The sequence below is a fragment of the Pelecanus crispus genome, chromosome 10, assembly GCF_030463565.1.
Source record: "Pelecanus crispus isolate bPelCri1 chromosome 10, bPelCri1.pri, whole genome shotgun sequence".
NCBI lineage: Eukaryota > Metazoa > Chordata > Aves > Pelecaniformes > Pelecanidae > Pelecanus > Pelecanus crispus.
Window position 1 is genome coordinate 18,472,805 of NC_134652.1, and position 19,201 is coordinate 18,492,005.

The 19,201-nt window shown below is 34.9% G+C and overlaps 1 protein-coding gene across 1 annotated transcript; it reads left to right on the plus strand.

Moving 5' to 3' along the window:
• Nucleotides 1-5,593: 5,593 nt before the first annotated feature.
• On the plus strand, nucleotides 5,594-18,792 carry LOC104031877 (uncharacterized). The gene is made up of 8 exons (XM_075717754.1): nucleotides 5,594-5,628; nucleotides 9,431-9,562; nucleotides 13,180-13,226; nucleotides 13,678-13,753; nucleotides 14,708-14,809; nucleotides 15,349-16,272; nucleotides 17,121-17,231; nucleotides 18,397-18,792. The coding sequence occupies exons 2-8, from the start codon at nucleotides 9,552-9,554 to the stop codon at nucleotides 18,707-18,709; spliced, it is 1,584 nt and encodes a 527-aa protein (XP_075573869.1). The 5' UTR covers nucleotides 5,594-5,628; nucleotides 9,431-9,551; the 3' UTR covers nucleotides 18,710-18,792.
• The last annotated feature ends 409 nt before the right edge of the window (nucleotides 18,793-19,201 follow it).

Consider the following 19,201-nt stretch of genomic DNA (forward strand, 5'->3'; position numbering starts at 1 on the left):
ATACTTCCTTAAGGTTTTTTCCCTGTCCCATACCATAATTACTCTGTAGAGGCATTACAATATAGAGATTTTATTTTTTATTTTTTTACATATGCTAATGTAAACATCAGTTTCATAGGTGATCTAAAAGTGGGTTTAGGCTCCAGAAAAGACCAGCAGGTTCTAACTGGTTTGCCATAACGAACTTTTAGGGTATCTGTTCACAGTTTGTTGTGCTCTATATTTTTATGTAACTCTGTCAGATTCACTGAGATCTGACAAACTAAAGACGTGAAACTGTCAAATTATTTCCAATTCAGTGTTTCCATCATATTGTACCTATGAATTATTTAGTAGCTTTCTTGTCTAGCTTTCCATTAAAAATGTACATAGTATCTCTATATGAAACATAGTATTTTTCTTTAAAATAATCACAGAAGAAAGTAAATAGTAAGGTATCCATCTGTTTAAATGATTGAGTATGAATTACATACAGCTGCATATTTTATCTGCTTGAGTTAAAACTTTTATTAGAGCCAGGTGTGGAACACACAGTTTTGTCATGGTTTAGTTTAACGTTTCTGTTAAGGGGATATAGTAGCTATTATTTCCAGTATAATTTTCTAAGCTTTAGAATTGATTCATACTAAGATTTACTTTAACAACTACAAATTATGCTCATATCAAATGAATGAAGTTTTCTTAACTAGATTTCAAAATTGTGTTGAATAATTACAGATATTACTGATATTTACAATCTCTGCTGTGTTTTGCAGTTCATTGATATGTAGTTTTGTATTTAAAAACTTAGATAAACGTCTTTGCTATCACTTTTTTTGTTTGTTTTTAATAGCAAGATTTATGCAAAATATAGCAATTATAATGTTCTTTGCTTGGATTATTATCTTGGTATTCAATGTACCTTTGAGCTTAACTAAAGAGGCTTCAGGATGAATTCTAAATTTTGCCTTACTCAAATTTACTGTAAGCTCGTCTTTATCAGGGGCATTTCTATGTCTTCTGTTAGCCCGCTTGAAGCTGGAGGCTGCTGTGCAGGCCCTGTTGATGATCCTTAGTTGATTGGTCTTGGAACTGATTGGTTTTTTAAAAGTGTTTCTCTAAGTTTGTTGCTGTTTGGTTTTTTTCTTTCGTTGTCAAACAGACACCATTTCAACATATACACAGAGGTTGCTGCTGTCACAAAGCATATTGCTGCTAGATTCTTGGGTTAATCTAGATCACATATCTTGTAAACTTTTAGTAGGATGCATGAAGCTAGTTTCTGTTGTTTTACTGAATATCTCTGAAATTTTTAGACTAAAGAAAAAGACAATAATACATGCTTGCTTTTCATTTTAATTAAAATGGATAAGCAGAGTAGTACATTTTCATGTAAACTAGGCTTAAAAACCTCTAACAGATTAGCTGACTAGAGCCTTTAGTATCAATAATAATTGTATTTATTTATTTAACTGGAAGCCATTCAAGCATCACAGAAATTTCAGAGGGAAAGGAGAACAATTTTTTAGTTTGATTTTAACACTTTTTCTCAACCAAGAAGTGATTTTTTTTTTCTGTTTAGAACAGCAAGCAGAATTCTCCCTGTGTTTTAAGATAATTGAGGGTAGTTGGGGAGTGATGAATACAAAACATGATAGAGACATGGGAGCTGTGAAAGCTAAATAGTTAAATAATTGGTTAATTTATATGGTTTGTTGACTTTCAGGTCTTGACCTGCATGTAGTCTGTGGATTGTTTACCTGTTTGAAAACTTAGAAGAATAAAGCTGTAATTGACAATGTATCATGTGTGCGCAGTATGTCACTTTTTACTCAAGTGCTGTTCTCTCTTAAGTACTTAATTTCAATCTGCTGGTTTTAATTTGAGGTATTTTTTAGTTTTGCAGCAGTATGCTGAAATTTCCTTTCTAAATATCATTTTAAAGATAACATGGAACACACACACACTTTATGTTTTCTGATTAAGAGTGCCTTCTGCTCATTTTCTACCATTGAACTGTCAGCAGCCTTTGAGTTTCTCGCTGATTTTGCATATTTTCTTCTGGGAGGATTTAAATGGCTTTAAAAACAGGAGAATAAAACGCCAAGTTTATTAAGGTCTGACAACAAACTGTGTAATCCTGGTGCATTGTTTTGTTAGTCCCTTAATCTGAAAAAAAATTCAGAATTTTTACAAAGTCTTTGTTACATTGCTAATTAAAGAAAATAAGATTTTTAAGCCTTTTTTTGATCATTTCTTATTGGCTCATAATTGCTTGTATTTATTATAATCATGGTAGATTTCCACTCAGTTTTCCAAGAGAAAGCACCTTAAAAAAGATCTGAATTTCTAATTTATGGTATCTTTTAAATTGTCTTACTACATAAGGTAATTAGTCTTTTGTGCTTGGGATTTTTTTTACTTCTGCCTTCCTTCAAAATGTTTCTAAACATGTATATGTCAAGATGGCTGGCTACCAGATTAAATCCTACTTTTGTAAAGTATTTTGTACATTTTATTGGTAGAGGTAACACGAAAGAGTAGTTGAACAAGGTTGAAGAAAATATACTGTATCCTTTTTTTTATTTCAATGACAGCATTTGCGGCACTACTTTCTGTATGTCTAGGTACAGCCCATTTTCTCATTCTCTTCGGAAGTTCAAAAGCAGGAAGAGTATTTCCTTGTTTTAAATAAAGGCATGTAATTTCCAGAGTTATTAGAATTAGCAAGAGGCAGGAGCTGGTATTAAACCTGATTTTGTCATTAATTTTAACAGTTCAGATTAAATATACATCTAAATACAGTTCACAGTATTTAGTACCTTTCTAAGATGAAGTGAATGAGATAAACTATGCACAGGGCAGATTTCACAGGTTTTCTCAGATTTTGTTTCATTTTTAACTGAACACTTCTTGCAGCTAAGGTATTTCATTATGTTGTGGTTTTTATTAGTTTCCGTAATATTTTCAGTCCATTTACACTGTTTATGATCTTAATTGATTCATATGCAATTTATCTATCTTAAACTAGGATTAAATAGTCTCAGATTTTTGTTTTCATATTTTACAACTAGTGTACAACTACCAGACCACAAAGTTTACAAGCTTGAAAATTCAGTTGGGAACATTTCTCAAGTTAGAACACTTTTCTTCTATAATACACGATACGTAATTTTTTGAGCAATGCTTTTCAAACTACGGTGATTGAGAATGAGCTCTTTTTTTCCCTGTATCCTAAGCTAAGGTTCCCTTGTTGCAATTATGAGGTACAAAGTTCCTGCAATAATTTGGAATTTAGTAAAAGGTTTTACTCCAAACACCTCTTAGTGATTTAATCTCTAGCTTGCCCTTATAGTGTCTCACCTTGTGTCTGTCTTCTACGTGACAGCTGTTTGCAACAGCCTTCCTAATGATGAGTTATTATTACCCTTTTGTTATTTCATTATCTATTAAACTAAGCATCTGTATGTCTACATTGTGAGCTTCAATCTGTTCTCTAGCTCATGATGAAGACAAGAAAGGTAAGTTAGTGCTAAAGACAGTGATGTAGTAAATGGTTACATGATTTGTTAGTATCAATTATGCTTCCAGTCACCATGTTGTGTTTCCTTTGTTACTTCCAAGCATCTATGAATGGTAATGTTATTATTTATGTACTATGACAAGTAGAATTATGGATATTTCATTGAGAGTTTTGCCAGCCAACATGTAGTTTTTGTTATGGTCCCATATCGGAATTGTGAACAAAGCAAAATACTCAGTTTTTAGACTATTTAAAATAGAGTATTCAGTTTATTTCATAAATGATGTGGTTTTATGGAAATCAGAAAGGAATCTAGAAGCTGTTGGGTGCTCCCTTTAAAGGGAGAGATTAATTTAAACATTAATTCGGAAAATTGTAAGTGGATGGGCACCAGTGTTAAAGAATCTTATGAAGATGTTTTGTATTTTAATAGTTGAGGTACAAGCTGAAAATGCAAAAACGCCATGTAGATTTTAAGTTATCCAGCTGCATCTTCCGAGGTCATAGAGATAATCTGTCCTCATGTGAGGAGAAGAAATGAAAGTCCTAAATTTAGTAAGTTACCTCTCTGAAGGTAAAACTGGTCTGCTGACTGACTTACTTTCCTCTTCAGATAAAGCTTTTCATACTTTTTAAAAAACCTGAAATCTCTGAAATGTGATACATCAAGAGTTTTTTCAGTACAATGTAGAATTTGTGAATACCAGTTCTTTGTGGTTTTGGAATTACTAGTATTTTGAATGTTGTAACAAATCTTCGTATTAGTAGGTGATTTTTGGTACGTTTTGGTGTGATGGAGTATTCTCTGTATTTTTCGAAGTACCAAGAGAAAGTGCAGTCAAGAATGTTTCTTTGAAAAAGAAGCATATTACAAAGTGAACACATTTGCAAAATCTAGAAGATTTGTATTTTTAATAAAAGTAAACTTTGCATTTCATTGTCCATTAAATGATTGATGCAAGCATATGACAACTTTTTAAAGGTGTTTGATTCAGCCAAGTTGAAAAATTTCCACCAAATATAAGAATACTTTTTTGCCTGTTGAAACTTACCCGTCTGCATTGCTTTATATTGATACTACTTGTTTGTAATGCTGTCCTACCATTTTGAGGGGAGAAATTTTTTGGAAGTTGAAGGAGGAAGGAAAAAGACTGTTTTCAAATGTCCTGATGATACCTTGAAAGCACTTCATGGAATAATTGCAGATTTGGGGACATAATTCTACTGTATAATAAGAGCAATCATGCACATAATCTCTAAGAATTATTTTCTTTGTGGTAGTGCTCTACGGAGAATAAAGATTCATTTTTATTATATGGCTCCTGACTTTAGACTTGCAAACAATAAAAATGTCTTTATTTAAGCTGTGTAGTGTGCTAAATAAGTTTCTGCCCTGATCAGTGCTGTAGCAATATCCTGTTGATATTCTTCCAGCATCTTAGGCCACTCCCTGTTTCTTTTATCCCAAAATAATGCTAATCTATTAATTTTATTCAAATATATAATTTTCTAGTTATTCTAAAAAGATCTTAGTTCCTTGGTGAAACAGGCAGGTTACTAATGGAAGATGGATTTTTAAAAAAGATTTTACTTACATATCGGGATTTAATTGGTCATTTTTTCAAACTCGTGCACATCAGTTATGATTTCTTGCTTATGTGGTCAAGGAATTTTAGGAACTATTGGATCCTGCAGTTTGGAAATCTAAATCTTAATATATTATGCTAGTAGCTGCATGGCCCATCATAGAAAAAAAGATAACTAACATATCTGTCTGCTTGGAGACATTTGAAATAACTATTCTATTCAAACTGTGAAATACGGCACCAGATTTGCCTAATATTTGTAAGATACTTCGCATAATTTGAAATAACTGTTATTAGAGTTTTAAAGGAGCATAATTTTTCTGTGCTTTGTTTTAACAAAGTTTTAATCCTAAGAGGAAATACCTTTTTTTTTTTTTAAAGAAGTTTTACATGAAGATGTGGGTGTCTTCTGTTGCATCATGTAATTTGAAAATATTTTAAAATAAATATTTGTTTCATTACAGATGGCGGAGTTTGACACCAGTTGGACAGCCTATACCAGGAACTAGATTTATTGCATTCAAAGTACCTTTAAAAGGGGTATGTATAAAAAGTAACTACAGATTGGCTCTATTAGATACAGTGCAAAAGGAATGAGGAATAGCATGAATATTCATGCAAACTTCAGGGATGTTTTATGAAAAAGTAATTTATTCAGATTTAGACCTTCCAGTCATCTACTAGTGGCTTTTTTACATAATATTCTATATTTTTTTCCTCTTTTTTTTAAAACTTGTATTTGGTGGTACTCTTTTTATTTATCTTTTAAAAATCAAAAAATCTCTAACCAATCAGCATGATTCATTTGATTGCTATTAAGTGGCCTAAATTCATTATCTTATTTAACATCTTTTCACGACTGTTCTAAGAAAATCATATGGCAGGGGTTATGATATGAATAACATGGCAATGTAAGCCAAAATATAATTTTACAGAAATCAAGCACTCATTAAAGGATACCAGCCACAGCACTACTTCAAAAATTGTTTCAGATTACCAATTTCATAAGCAAAAAGCTTCAGTGATCTGGAGGAATCCAGTGTATTTAAAAACTAAGTCTTCATAGATTTTTTTTTTCTATTAATGTGTTAGTACTTCCTTTGGATTCTTACTAACATGGAGTGCCATCTTAATCTGTTAAATATGCTGCATCAGATCTTTTAGTTTTTTGTGACAATACAAAATGTGGAGGCTCTTCTTCAGACTCTTCCGTTCTGTTGGTGGATTGAGGTGTTGGGCAAATTAGGGCAAGTAGGGCAAATTTGCCCTTCTGTATAAATTAACACAAGTGCTGTATAAATTAACTCTTACAAGTCCTTGCTTCAGATACACAGGAAATAAAAGTTTCTAAGCTCTTTTAAAGTTTGGTGGCTAAACATGACCTTAGCAGTTAAGAGTAAATATTCTGTCTAAGGTGTAGTCTACAGATTGCACTCTAGTACTCATATACAAAAAATTTGGTTATTTGGGTAGATTAGTGCCCATGACGTTTTCAGTCACCATTCAGTTCACTTTTCTCCGCAATGACAGACGTGGAATGCTTGCAGGGTTTGCTTCCTGCAGCTGCTTTTACAGCTTTAGTATGATGGTTTGGTTCCTTTGACACCAAGGATCTTGAAGCTCATGGAGTTTGTGGCAGAATACACATAAAATGCTAACTGGCTAAACTGTGATGTCTTTGCAAAGAAGGTGGAGGTCAGTAAATCTGTCTGGAAACACTGAAGACATGATTGGTCATAGTCTTGTCAGAGGTCCTATTATTAAATTGGTGGAACAGACCTCTTAAATACGCAGCGGTTTCCTTCTTTGTTACCTATTAGGAAATTGATGATTGGTGATTTCACCCAAAGGGAGAAAGCATATTTTCAGTATGTCAAGACTCAATGGTTACTGTTTTAGCAGATGTGCTGCTAGTAAAGGCTTTAAGGTCATGGGTTTACTTGGAAGGATTTTCTGTCCTTCCTTTCAGATCATCACTGTAATGCTAGCAGTAACATTGTAGTATAGTAAGGACTGGGCAAGTTCTTTCCCATGCCATAGAAGGATTTTAGAATTTTTACAGATTTCTCACATTCTCAGAGCCCAATTGAACATCTAAACTACTGAATACTCAGCAGGAGTTTTTCAGAAAACTCCAGATAGTCTTTCAAAACTTAGTCTTTCATAACACGTTTAACTGTTTACTCAGTCAAGCAGTATGTTTAGAGATACCTTATTTTTGTAACTTGTATTCCACCTCAGTTTGTGTGACTTCACTTTAATTTTCTAACATAGACCTTTTGCACATTCACTGTTGTCACCTCAAAGTTAGTAAGTTCAGTTTTGGTTTTTACTAAAAGTCACCGCTGAATAGCGGTGAGATAACTGACTCTTGTTCATTTTGTTTGAACCTCAACAACCTCCACTGTTTTTTGCAGCAGTGCACCAGTATCTGAAATACATAGGACTGAATACTTCTATATGCTTTCTACGCTACTCTTTTTAGCTTAAGCTTCCTAATCACATACCAGCTTTGACAGGACTGTCCTGCTGTTTATTCTTTAATTTGGTTTCCTGTCTCTGTTTCCAGACTCGAGACAAGTGCTTGCTAGCGTCTTAGATGATAATCTGTACAGTCAAAAGAAGGAATGGTTAGTTACCCTCTAGCATCTAGGGTTTTAAGAGGTATGTGGTCTGTGGCTGCCTTCCTTTCCATTAGTTCTGCGTCTAGTCTGCTTGAATTTCTTGTTGACAAAGGAACTGAGAGGTGGTTGAGGCTGCTGCATCTTTTGCCACTGTCTTTATTGGTTGTGGCTGAGCCTGTGTCAAAAGGCTCTCACAATGGACAAGTGCACTGTTTAGAGAAAATCCAGTCTTGCATATATGAGGCATTTTCATACCTAGAGTGAAGAACACATTTCAAAAAACACAGCTGCAATAGGGTGAGTAAACATTTTTCCCCACTGTTTCTGTCAAATGAAATTAATTATTCATTACCTACCAACATGCAGCTTTCTTAGTCACTGTATTTTAGTCTTACTTAATGTTTCCCAGTGCTAAATGACATGCAAGTACACCCTGCCAAGAGATGAAGCGGGGATAAAAATGCACAACATTGAGAATCATAGAATCGTTTAGGTTGGAAAAGACCTTTAAGATCATCCAGTCCAACCATTAACCTACACTACCAAGTCCACACTAAACCAATCAAGGGTAGACTAGACTAAACCATGTCCCAAAGTGCCACATCTACCCGTTTTCTGAACACTTCCAGGGATGGTGACTCCACCACCTCTCTGGGCAGCCTGTTCCAATGCTTGACTACCCTTTCCGTGAAGAAATTTTTCCTACTATACAACCTAAACCTCCCCTGGCACAGCTTGAGTCCATTTCTTCTCGTCCTATCGCTAACTACTTGGGAGAAGAGCCCAACACCGACCTCACTACAACCTCCTTCCAGGTAGTTGTAGAGAGTGATAAGGTCTCCCCTCAGCCTCCTCTTCTCCAGGCTAAACAACCCCAGTTCCCTCAGCCGCTCCTCATAAGGCCTGTGCTCCAGACCCTTCACCAGCTTCGTTGCCCTTCTCTGAACACGCTCCAGCACCTCAATGTCTTTCTTGTAGTGAGGGGCCCAAAACTGGACACACTATTCCAGGTGTGGCCTCACCAGTGCTGAGTACAGGGGAACAATCACCTCCCTGCTCCTGCTGGCCACACTATTCCTCATACAAGCCAGGATGCTGTTGGCCTTCTTGGCCACCTGGGCATCCTGCTGGCTCATGTTCAACCGGCTGTCGACCAACACCCCCAGGTCCTTTTCAGCCAGGCAGCTTTCCAGCCACTTTTCCCGAAGCCTGTAGCGTTGCAGGCTTTGTGAGGAGACAGTTAAAACCTCTAGAAGAAATGAACTCTTGTGTCACAACATAATGTTTTATGTGAAACACACAATTTTGTGTTACTGTGCAGGGCAAAGTATGTTTGGGGGAAAGGGGATTGTGGTGGTTTACTTTTTGCTGATGTTTAGTTACTTAAAAATCAGTATATACATGCTGCATTTTGCAGGATTTTTGTGTATCAAATTAGTGCTTATTTTAATAATGTTTGTTAACATTGTACAAGTGGAAGTTCTCACACATTTTCTTGCATTTTCATCTGAATAGGAATATACAATGAATTCTTGCTTCCTTTTTATTTAGTTCCTTTTCATTTCTTATCCATGTAATACAAGGATATAGTTCTGATACTGTAAACATTCCATTTTGAATACTGATGTTTCCTAGTCCTAATTAAAACAGCTGACTATTACAAATGTTGTGTTATTAGAACTTAAAAAGAAAATCTTTCTTTTCCATTTTCATTGTAGGCAATTAACCAGAGGCTGACCCCAACCCAGAAATTTACACCAAAAGACTTAATTGCTGCAATGAAAGCCCTAAATGTGGAGCTTGGATTAATTATTGATTTAACATATACCACACGATACTATGAAGTTAAGGTAATACAAGCATAATAACAAAACAAATTAGTTACTGCAACCTTTGTTTTAAAGTATTTACGCATTTGCTTACCTTGAATTGGAATAGACAAGTGAGCCATCTAGACTTATTTCATGTCTCCAATGGAAACTAAATGCTTTATCACAGAGGAAATAACTCCTCCCAGCTAGTTGCATTTGTGCCTTTTTTGTATTATGGTAACTCAGACTAATGGATACAGACTTCAGTGCCAGGCACTGCAGAAAAGATGCAGAAGACTTACAGTCTGTGCCCTGAAGACGTTCTCATTTATTCCTAGGGTCTTTCTTTACTGATCCTTAGTGGAATCTGCTAGGAAAGTGTACGTTTTTAAACTGCTTTATTAATTTCAAATTTTTTACCAGTATGGTCCAAACAATTGTGATTAATCAGCCTCCTATTGAAAAGGAGAATAAATAGCAGTGTGATAACTCAATGTCAATCGGTGAATGTACATGGGCTGTAAGCATTAAGGGGGTGACTGAGTATACATTTGATTGTTGGGGAGAGAGACAAATATTGCTAATAATTGTAAAATGAGTTAGAACAGAATTACAAGAATATGGTCTCTTTAGTTAATGTGCTGCCTTATTAGCAGGGATAAATAAGTCTTCTGTAGAAACTGTTCTTTGTTTGAGATCAGGTCTTTAAAGTGGAAATGTAAATGGTAGTTTCTGAGAGTGTATCTCTCTAGAATTGTGTCAAGATTATTTTCAGATTCTACTCAGGATTTGAACTACTGTTTTACAGTGGCATTATGTTAGATACTGCTTAAGGTTTTTCATTGATGCAAGACTTCAATAATTTTTACCTTTTTGTTTTTCTTCTTGTTGCTAGGATTTACCTAAAAGTGTGCAGTATAAGAAACTTTATACTGTTGGGCTTGAAGTCCCTGATAATGCTACTATCCTGCAGTTCAAAAAATGGGTCAGAAAATTCCTGTGGGAAAATGCAGGAAATGGTAAATATCAGCATGTTATGCTGTAAAAAACCAAAAATTTATTTCAGTGCTAACTGTATCGTTTATTAATTTCAATAGATATTTAAAGACACCAGGGATCTCAGACTTTCCATAGCACTTTCCACTTTACTGTCATAATAAGATACATTATGTGAAGCACCACATATCTTTTTTTGCATTCAAAACATGTCTTTTTCAAAAATGACTAGTAACTTAAATGCCCTTCCTAATAGTATTATACTTAGATTCGCGTTACGTGTCAAAGCAACTGCAACAAGGCTTTCATCTGTCTGACCCAAGTTGTCTACCATCAGCTTAAGTGTTGTAGCTGCCAGCCCTTTATGGATGTTCTAAATAGCACAGGGTTTCTCTGGTGATCGGCACTGATACGTGTGAGCAACTTAAGTCGGTTTAGTCTGACATAGCAGTTTTTTTATTTAGTATCCATTATTGCCGTCATATCCTAGCAATTCTTAAAAATCATGTTACAGACACAGTGTCAATGTTTCCACAGCACGGATCTGCTGTTGTTTTAGTGTTTATGCAATAGTACAGTTCTTGCTGAGGTGGTATAAAGCACTTTTTGTGGAAATAAATTTGCGTGTATTTTGCCACAGCCTGTTTGCAGCTTTTACCTTCTCACTTTTTTTGCTAGTGATTCTTTGTAGGCAGGTTTTAACTGTTTGTCTATCCAATATTGGAGGACCATTCTTTCAAGGTTTTTTATGCTATTTGCTGTGGCTACTTTGGCATTTTCTGTGAGAAAGTAGAGATATTAACTGCCCGAGTGCATACAGTTTTTGCTGCAGAGTATAACTGTTTTTGCTGTGGATGGTCAACTCTGTTGAGGTCTGACCTAAATCTTAGGTATGAGAGCCTGAATTAGAAGTGCTGGGAAAATGAAAAAGGTGTAAGAAGAACTCTTTGTTCTTGCTCAGGAAGTTAGTGTGTAAGTTCTTCCTTTGCTCTTTTTTGGCTTAGGGAAATTGCTGGGAAATTATTAGTTTTCTTCTGGTTTTGATCTAGTGATTTTTTGTGTGACAAAGAATAGTCTGTAGTTGAATCTAATTATTTCTGATTCTCAGAACTGAGGGTATCAATTCCTAATTTGTTACTGGATGAAGACCTGCAGTTCCAGCTAGTAAGACCATTTTGGCAGGGTTTATGTAACTTCAGAGTTGGGAGAATTTTCATTTTTATATTAACTTACTCGTAACTTGCCCTCTGTTTTAGAGTACCCCTAAAATTTCTCAGGATTGTTCTTACATAAGATTTTTGAGAAGCTGGGGTTTTTTAGTGTCTGAATTGTTAGGACACCAACTTATAATAAACTTATATGGCAAAGTGACTGTCTTGTTCTGTGGCAGAGAGTTATATTTTATCTCATTCAAAAATTTATCAAAGTCCCATTTCAAAGACTGTCTGTCAGTACTTCCTCTCTTCCAGAACTTTGTTCTGCTGATGATTAAAGTTTTTCCTCTAAAATCTAGCCTAAACCTCTCAATCAGTTAATACACATTTATTCTTCTGCCAGTTTTGCCCTTAAGTATTGTTGTTCTCCATGCCCATTATCATATTCAGTATCTCAGACTTGGTTTTACAGACTAAATAAGAGAAGCTTCCTAGGTCTCTTCTCATAAACTTTTTTTGTGACCATCATAGTAGCCCTTTCTATACATATTTCAATTTGGGGTTTTTTCATTAAATATGGGTAATTAGAATTGTATGGAATAGTCTGGATGAGGTTTTATCAGTGCCTTGCATGACTGTATTAGTGTTTCCCTATTTCTGTTGGAAATACCTCATTTGAAACACCCTAATAATAGGAAGTTGTTCTGCTTTTTAGCCTGTAGCTTATTAGTATCAAAAAAGACAAGATTTCTTTAGAGATCACTGGTTCCTATTAGAGTGCTTCTTTTCTCCATGCATGAACCTAAATTCCTCATCTCTACAGTTCGTCCCAGTAATGATCTGAATTTTTAGTCCAGTTAAATGAATTCTTCTAGTATTGTATTTCATACTCCTAGACACTAGAGGTATTATGTTTATTTTCTCGTTTTTGTAAGTTTTATGAGAACCTCATAAGTTAAGTCCCTCAATTTCACATTTGCTTGTTTAGATTTGCTTTCAAAACCATATTTTATTCTTTTTCTCCTGTTACTGCAGTTCTGGCTGAGGCCAGCCGCTTTACCTGTCATCACTCCTCTTTCTTTTTTCCTACATTCTGCAGAGTTAATCTCAGCCTTCACAGGTTTGGAAGTAGTGAGCTAACTGCTGCTAGAGATCCAGCATGAAGAGGACAAAGTCTGGATGTGTTTGTTCTTTTACAGGCATGACAGTATAATTTTGTAAATAGCAAGCATTATTTATCATTACTTTGCTAGAAAAGTACAGGCATTTTTTTTGTCTTGTACTAATTTTTTAGTAATTTCACTTTCTGAACTATTAAAGACTGTGTTTTCCTTTTTGATAGAGAAACTCATTGGCGTTCACTGTACTAATGGAATTAATAGAACTGGCTACCTTATTTGTAGGTAAGGGTTGTATAAAAACAGAAATCATTGTTCACAAAAGATAGCATCATTATATTAATCTGTAATCCCTTTGGGACAATAATCTAATCATATTTTTCTTCAGATATCTTATAGATGTTGAAGGCTGGGATCCAGAGGCAGCAATCCAAGGTATTTATACAGTTTGAACTAAGGCACATGTTGAGTTGTAATTCACAATTACTACAATTGTATTCACAAATACTACAGTTCTATTTTAGTATCCTTAAGAGTTATTTTGTGTGCTGGCTTCCATAGAAGATTTTCTCTGACTGTTGATTCTATTCTAGGCAAGGCTTGAGCATTAGCAAATTGACAGCATAGTAGGAGTACGTTTCAGCTGCTTAAAATCTCTTCGTTTTTTTCCCTTTTGCTTTGAAGGGTTTTCAGTCATAGGTTGCTACCACTACTAGTTTCAGTTGTTTAAAAAAAATGCTGCAATATTGCCAGCTTGCTGAAGTATTTAGTATCAAGTTAGAACTGTTTCAAATTCAGCATTTCACGATGAACAGGAACTTGCCTTTCACATTTTTGTGGTTCAGTTTGAGCACATTTCATTAGACTTGTATCTTTTTTTCTTTAGCTTTTGGTGATGCTAGAGGTCATCGCATGGATGGTCTTGTGTATCTTACTGATCTCAGAACACAACCAATGAGAAGGTAAACAAAACCTTTTAGTTGTATGGTTAAGATTTTCCAGTATGCTGCTGGTATTTTGAAAAGGTCACTTGCAGTCATAAGCCAAAACTAACCCCCTCTTAAACCTTTAATATGCAACTACTCATGTATCATAAGACTTCTGATACAAATAACATGAAGTGCAGTGTACTTCCTTCGTTCATCTTTTGAATTTATATGGTTCAAAAGATTTTTTTAATCTGAAAACTACTACTGAATGGTGGTATGGTTTTATCATACTATGACAAGTGTGTTGTGTCTGTATTCTCTCATTATAAGCTGAAAGGAGCCACTGCAAAGATTTTTTTATAAGGTGTATTATCTGCCCGCTGTTTTTGGCATGGTAGAACCAGATACTTTAAAAAAGAAAAAAAGTACAACACTTCTATGAATAAAAAAGTATGGGAAAGTGGAAGATTGCTCTCAACTCCTCTGTTCATAGTAGTTGTATCCCTGGTGTGTAAGAATTTTATGCTTATCATATTCACCTAAGAATAGCTAACCTTTACATCTTCCTCAGTTATTTGTGCCAATGATATCTTGTAGCAGTCAGTTAATTTTGAAATAACACCTGGCTGATTTGCATCTTTACAGTTTAATTGAATGCCTTTGTTTTACTGCTATAATTGTTTTAAAGTCTGTGCATGATTAAGTTAGTCCCGTGTCAGATTTTTGAAGAGGTACGGTGTTTTTCTTGCATCCTTTAGGATGTTTTTCCAAGCTTATGAAGTTTAGGTCAGCTCTGGTTTCCCTGCAGCCCTTTCCCAAATAAATTCACAAGATTAAAATTTGCAAAGTTATGAATGTCTGTAAATTTAACTTAACATATAAAATCTCTGTCATTCTAAACTGAAGAATTTTATGTGGTTCTTTTTTTGTCTTTCAATGGTATGTTTTAAAAAGGAAGCTTATGTGAGATGTTTTCATTCTTCTTAGTAACCTTGGAATGGATGTATGGGATTCAGAGGAAGATACTATTCCCCCACCACATGCAATGGAAGGACCTGTAGAGCGGTTCCCAAATGAAGATTTTCAGGGGTAATAGGCTGAAACATGGAATTAAAAGCCGAAAAACCCACACCGTAGGAAAGATCACTGTTTCTTATTGAAAATACTATAGATACTCAAATTTAAAAGAGATTTTACGAATATGGCCTACTTATGCAGAATATATTTACAGAAATTGATGAAACGGTGAAAAGATACGGGAAAGAAAGGTCATGTGTGGTATTAGAAGTCTGTAAGTAATTAGTTCACTTGGAAAATTTTAGAGTTTTACTTTGCCTGTCCTTTATTATTATTCTGCGGTAATCTGCAATTATTTTTAATTAATTTGGAATTACTGGTTTTGCCTGTTTCACAAGCACTATAGAATTACAGCTGAATGTTTGTCACAGCTTTTACTATGACATTGAAAGTTTTATAATCTTATTTACAGTTTGGATTCTTAGTAGCTTTGATACCCATATATTTGCAATGTCTTTCATATCAATTCTTAGTTAAAACAACTTGTTTTCATTAATGACTTGTAGCACTTGTAAGTATGATGTTCTGTTTAAGACAAAACTGCTTTACAGGTCTGGGAAAAGATTAAGAATTTATGATGACCACTCTCACAATGATTTGCAAGGACAGATACAGCTGAGAGATTTTGATTTCATTAATAAGGGACCTGGACAAAGACGAAGACCATTTCATGACCATCAGACTCAGGATGATTTAAGAGCACCAATGCAGATGAGAAATTGGGACTACAATAGGGGACCAGGACAGAGGCGAAGACCCTTTCCTGATCACCAGTTTTATGATGATTATCAAGAAGACATGCAGCCAAAGGACCTAGACTTTAGTAACAATGGACCTGGACAAAGGTTGAGACCTTTTCATGGACACCAGTTTCATGATGATATACAGGCAGAGAGACAATTGAGGGACATTGAATTTAACAGAGGCCGTGGACAAAGGCAGAGATCTTTTCCTGACCATCCGTCTCACAGTGATTTGCAGGCAGACAGACAGTCAAAGGATGATGATTTTGGTGACAGGGGCCGTGGCCAGAGACGAAGACCGTTCCATGACCACCAATCTCATGACGAATTTCAGACTCAGATGCAGTTGAAAGAGTTAGAGTGTGTCAACAAAGGTCCTGGCCAAAGACTGAGATCTTTCCATGACTGTAAGTCACATGATGACTTACAGCCACAGATGCAATTGGGAGATTTTGAATTTGTTACTAGGGGTCGTGGGCAGAGGTTGAGACCTTTCAATGATCACCAGCCTCGCAAGGACTTACAAACAGAGATGCAACTAAAAGATTATGATAATAAAGGTCCTGGACAAAGGCGTAGACCGTTTCATGACCATCAGCCTTATGATGACTTACAGGAACAAACTCAGTTAAAAGATTTTGATTATGTTAATAAAGGGCATGGACAAAGGCCAAGACCTTTTCATGATCATCCGGGTCACGATGACTTGCCACGTGAATGGTGTTCAGACAGGTAAAGCGTCCTTGAGCTGTAAGACCAGAATTAGAGAATAAAAATGTAAATCTCAGCACTTTAAAATTAAATTTCAAATTAATTAATTTTAAAAAATAAATTCATTTTAAAGCAATTAATCATCCTTTTAAAATCATATATTAATGATCAGCTAATTCAGTCTTTTTATTTTGACTTACGGAAAGGTTTGATTGTAAGTTGGAGTGTTGCAGCTTTGAAAGCCAATGTTTCCTAAATTAGAAGGTTGTGCTTCTTTAAATTTAAGCTTATGTGTTTCCCTTACCTTTTTAGAGTCAGCTGGAAACAAAACTCTTTGTCCCACTTTGTTTTGTGTGGAAACTTACATTTTAAAAAGCAATCCTCAAGACAGAAGATAAGAAATTTTATTTATGCCCTCAGCCAAATAGAGATAAACAGTAATGCTACAGGGAAGTTTGACTTGCATTTGTTTATTCCATGAGTTAATAATTTGTTAGAAATCCCTTTGCTTCTGAACTTGCATCATATTCTCCCAAATACATATATCACTTATTAGTAAACCTATTGGATTCTGACATAATATTTCCAAGTATTTTTAATATTTCAGAACGTATTTCAGATATTTGTTGGGCTAGTAAAGTTAAATTTAGTATCTTCCATTGTACAGCTGAAAGAGAGGATATTCTGTCATTACAATGAAGCATGCCATTTTGAGTTGTTAATACAATTGAGATAGTTTTTATTAAACTTGTAAGGAACTTTTAATTAAAAGTAAAAAGATTTTTATCTCATTGGATAGACACATATTTTTCAAAAGCTTACCAACATTTGTACTCTTCTTAACATGTTATTCTTTTGGTTATTTGCAGAAGTCAGTCTTTTTCTTCCCATGAAAATGTACCAGAACCTCATTTCTCCTCATCTCCTTCACTTCACAGAGATTATGGGTCTGATAATGATGACTTTAACAGAAGTTATAGGTAAATACCAGATTTCATACGTTGTTTTCTGACTTACCTTTATACTGTTACTCCCCCAGTTTCCCAGCTGAAAAAAACCCAAATTAACTGCACAGTGTAAAAATTGATGTTAATATTTTCGCTTAAATGCAGTTTCAACCATTGAATCTGAACACTGAGCAAATAATGTGATTAATTTGTGGTCCATCTATATTGAGTTTTAGTGTCATTATGAAATGGTTTGAGAATCCCTGACACAAGTCATCGACATGACAAGCACAGCTCAAGCTAACATACTACAAAATATGAAAAAGCTGTTGTCAGTAAGCAAAAAAGCAAAACGCAGAGGCTATATTTAACTTTCAACTGCTGTGTGCAGCAAGCTAATGAGTTTTACTGTGCGGGATGGTCAGACGCTGAAACAGGTTGCCCAGAGGAGCTGTGAAATCCCCATCCTTTGAGATACTCGGAACTCGGCTGGACATGGCCATGCACAAACTCATCTAATTAGACCTACTTTGAGCAGGTGGCCCTAGGTACTTCTAGAGATCCTTTCCAGTCTAAACTAATTCATGGTTCAGTGAGGGAGAAGATTTTAAAATTACAAAGATTGTTCTGAATTGGCTTTATTCACCACTAAGGAAGTAAGGTACTTAAGAGTAAAGAGAATCCAAAACAAAAACTATATATATGCATTTTTAGATCCTTCCATATGTATTTTTTAGGAGAGTGATTCTTCTATTGCAGAAGAATTAATAACTAAAATTTTTTGAGATATAAATCCAAAGTATAGTACTACCTGTTGAGACTATGTACTAGAGAGCTACTATTACATGTTACTCACAAAAATGAAAACATGGGCTGAGGAACAAAAATGGCCCGTAGGTAAAGAAACCCTCAGTAAACAGGGAATTTTAATTAGAAACAGCACCTGAGACAAAACATCTTCTAGTAGAATTACTTACTATAAGAGCTGTAATTTTAATCACTAGAATTGAAAAATGAATATAAACAAGTTTGCAACATCCAGTAGAGCGGATTTTAATTTTAGGGGGTAAAAACAAGAACAAGGGTCTGAATTGTTCTTTCAAGGTTACACAAGTTTAATTTCTAATGGTGGCCACCAACAATAAATCAACTATTTTATTTCTAAGGATTTCACTGTTCATATTTGTTCTTCTTACAGTAATCGACCAAATTGTTCTGAAGACAATAGGAGAATGCATCCCTCAGATGAATTTAATAGAGGAAAAAACAGATTTGTACCATATTCTTCACGAATAATGCATCCATCTTCATCTGTACACCAAGATGATAGCTCAATAGACTATGAAAGAAAACCTTTTCAAGGTGAAACTACCAGAGAGATGGAACAAACTAAAAGATTACCAGTTGTAACAGTTGATTACAATTATGGTCTGCCATTAGATTATGGACCTGAAGAAGAAGAGAGAACACATTATGATTTACCTCCAAGAGACCACTACAACTGGAACTGAATAAAAAGGACAGATGATGTTTGCTCAACTTAGACTTACTTTTACCCATTTTACTTTGTATGTGGACCAATTTTTTTTTTTTTTAAAGAAATTAGGAAAATGCAAATTTCAGTAGTAGAGAACTGGTCTCTATTGTAAGATTAGCTTCTACTGATGTTTGGTTCTTTAAATTTATGAGGGTGTATTTGTTAAGTGTAGCTGGAGACAAGGTCTCAGTACATGTGGAATTTAGTCCCTCCTTCTAGTGAAATTGGAACCTTGTACCTTAAAACAAACAACTTTCTGAGTGATTATAGTTGTGTCTTTTGTTTTACATTTCTTTAAAATGTATGTAATTTCCGGATGCAAAAGTCATAATAAAATACTGCACTATCAGGTAGATCAGCACTGAGTTTATAGAAAAAATACTATGCAATGAATGGAGCAAAGTTACGTCCACTTCATCCTTTAATTTGAAAATAGCAGTTTGAATTATTGCTAACAATCTCTGCA

Excerpts from the sequence above, each read along its gene's own strand:
- LOC104031877 (XM_075717754.1), top strand. Across the intron at positions 13,227-13,677 it reads TCCAGAGGCAGCAATCCAAG|CTTTTGGTGATGCTAGAGGT; the intron begins GTATTTATACAG and ends TTTTTTCTTTAG. Across the intron at positions 13,754-14,707 it reads AGAACACAACCAATGAGAAG|TAACCTTGGAATGGATGTAT; the intron begins GTAAACAAAACC and ends CATTCTTCTTAG.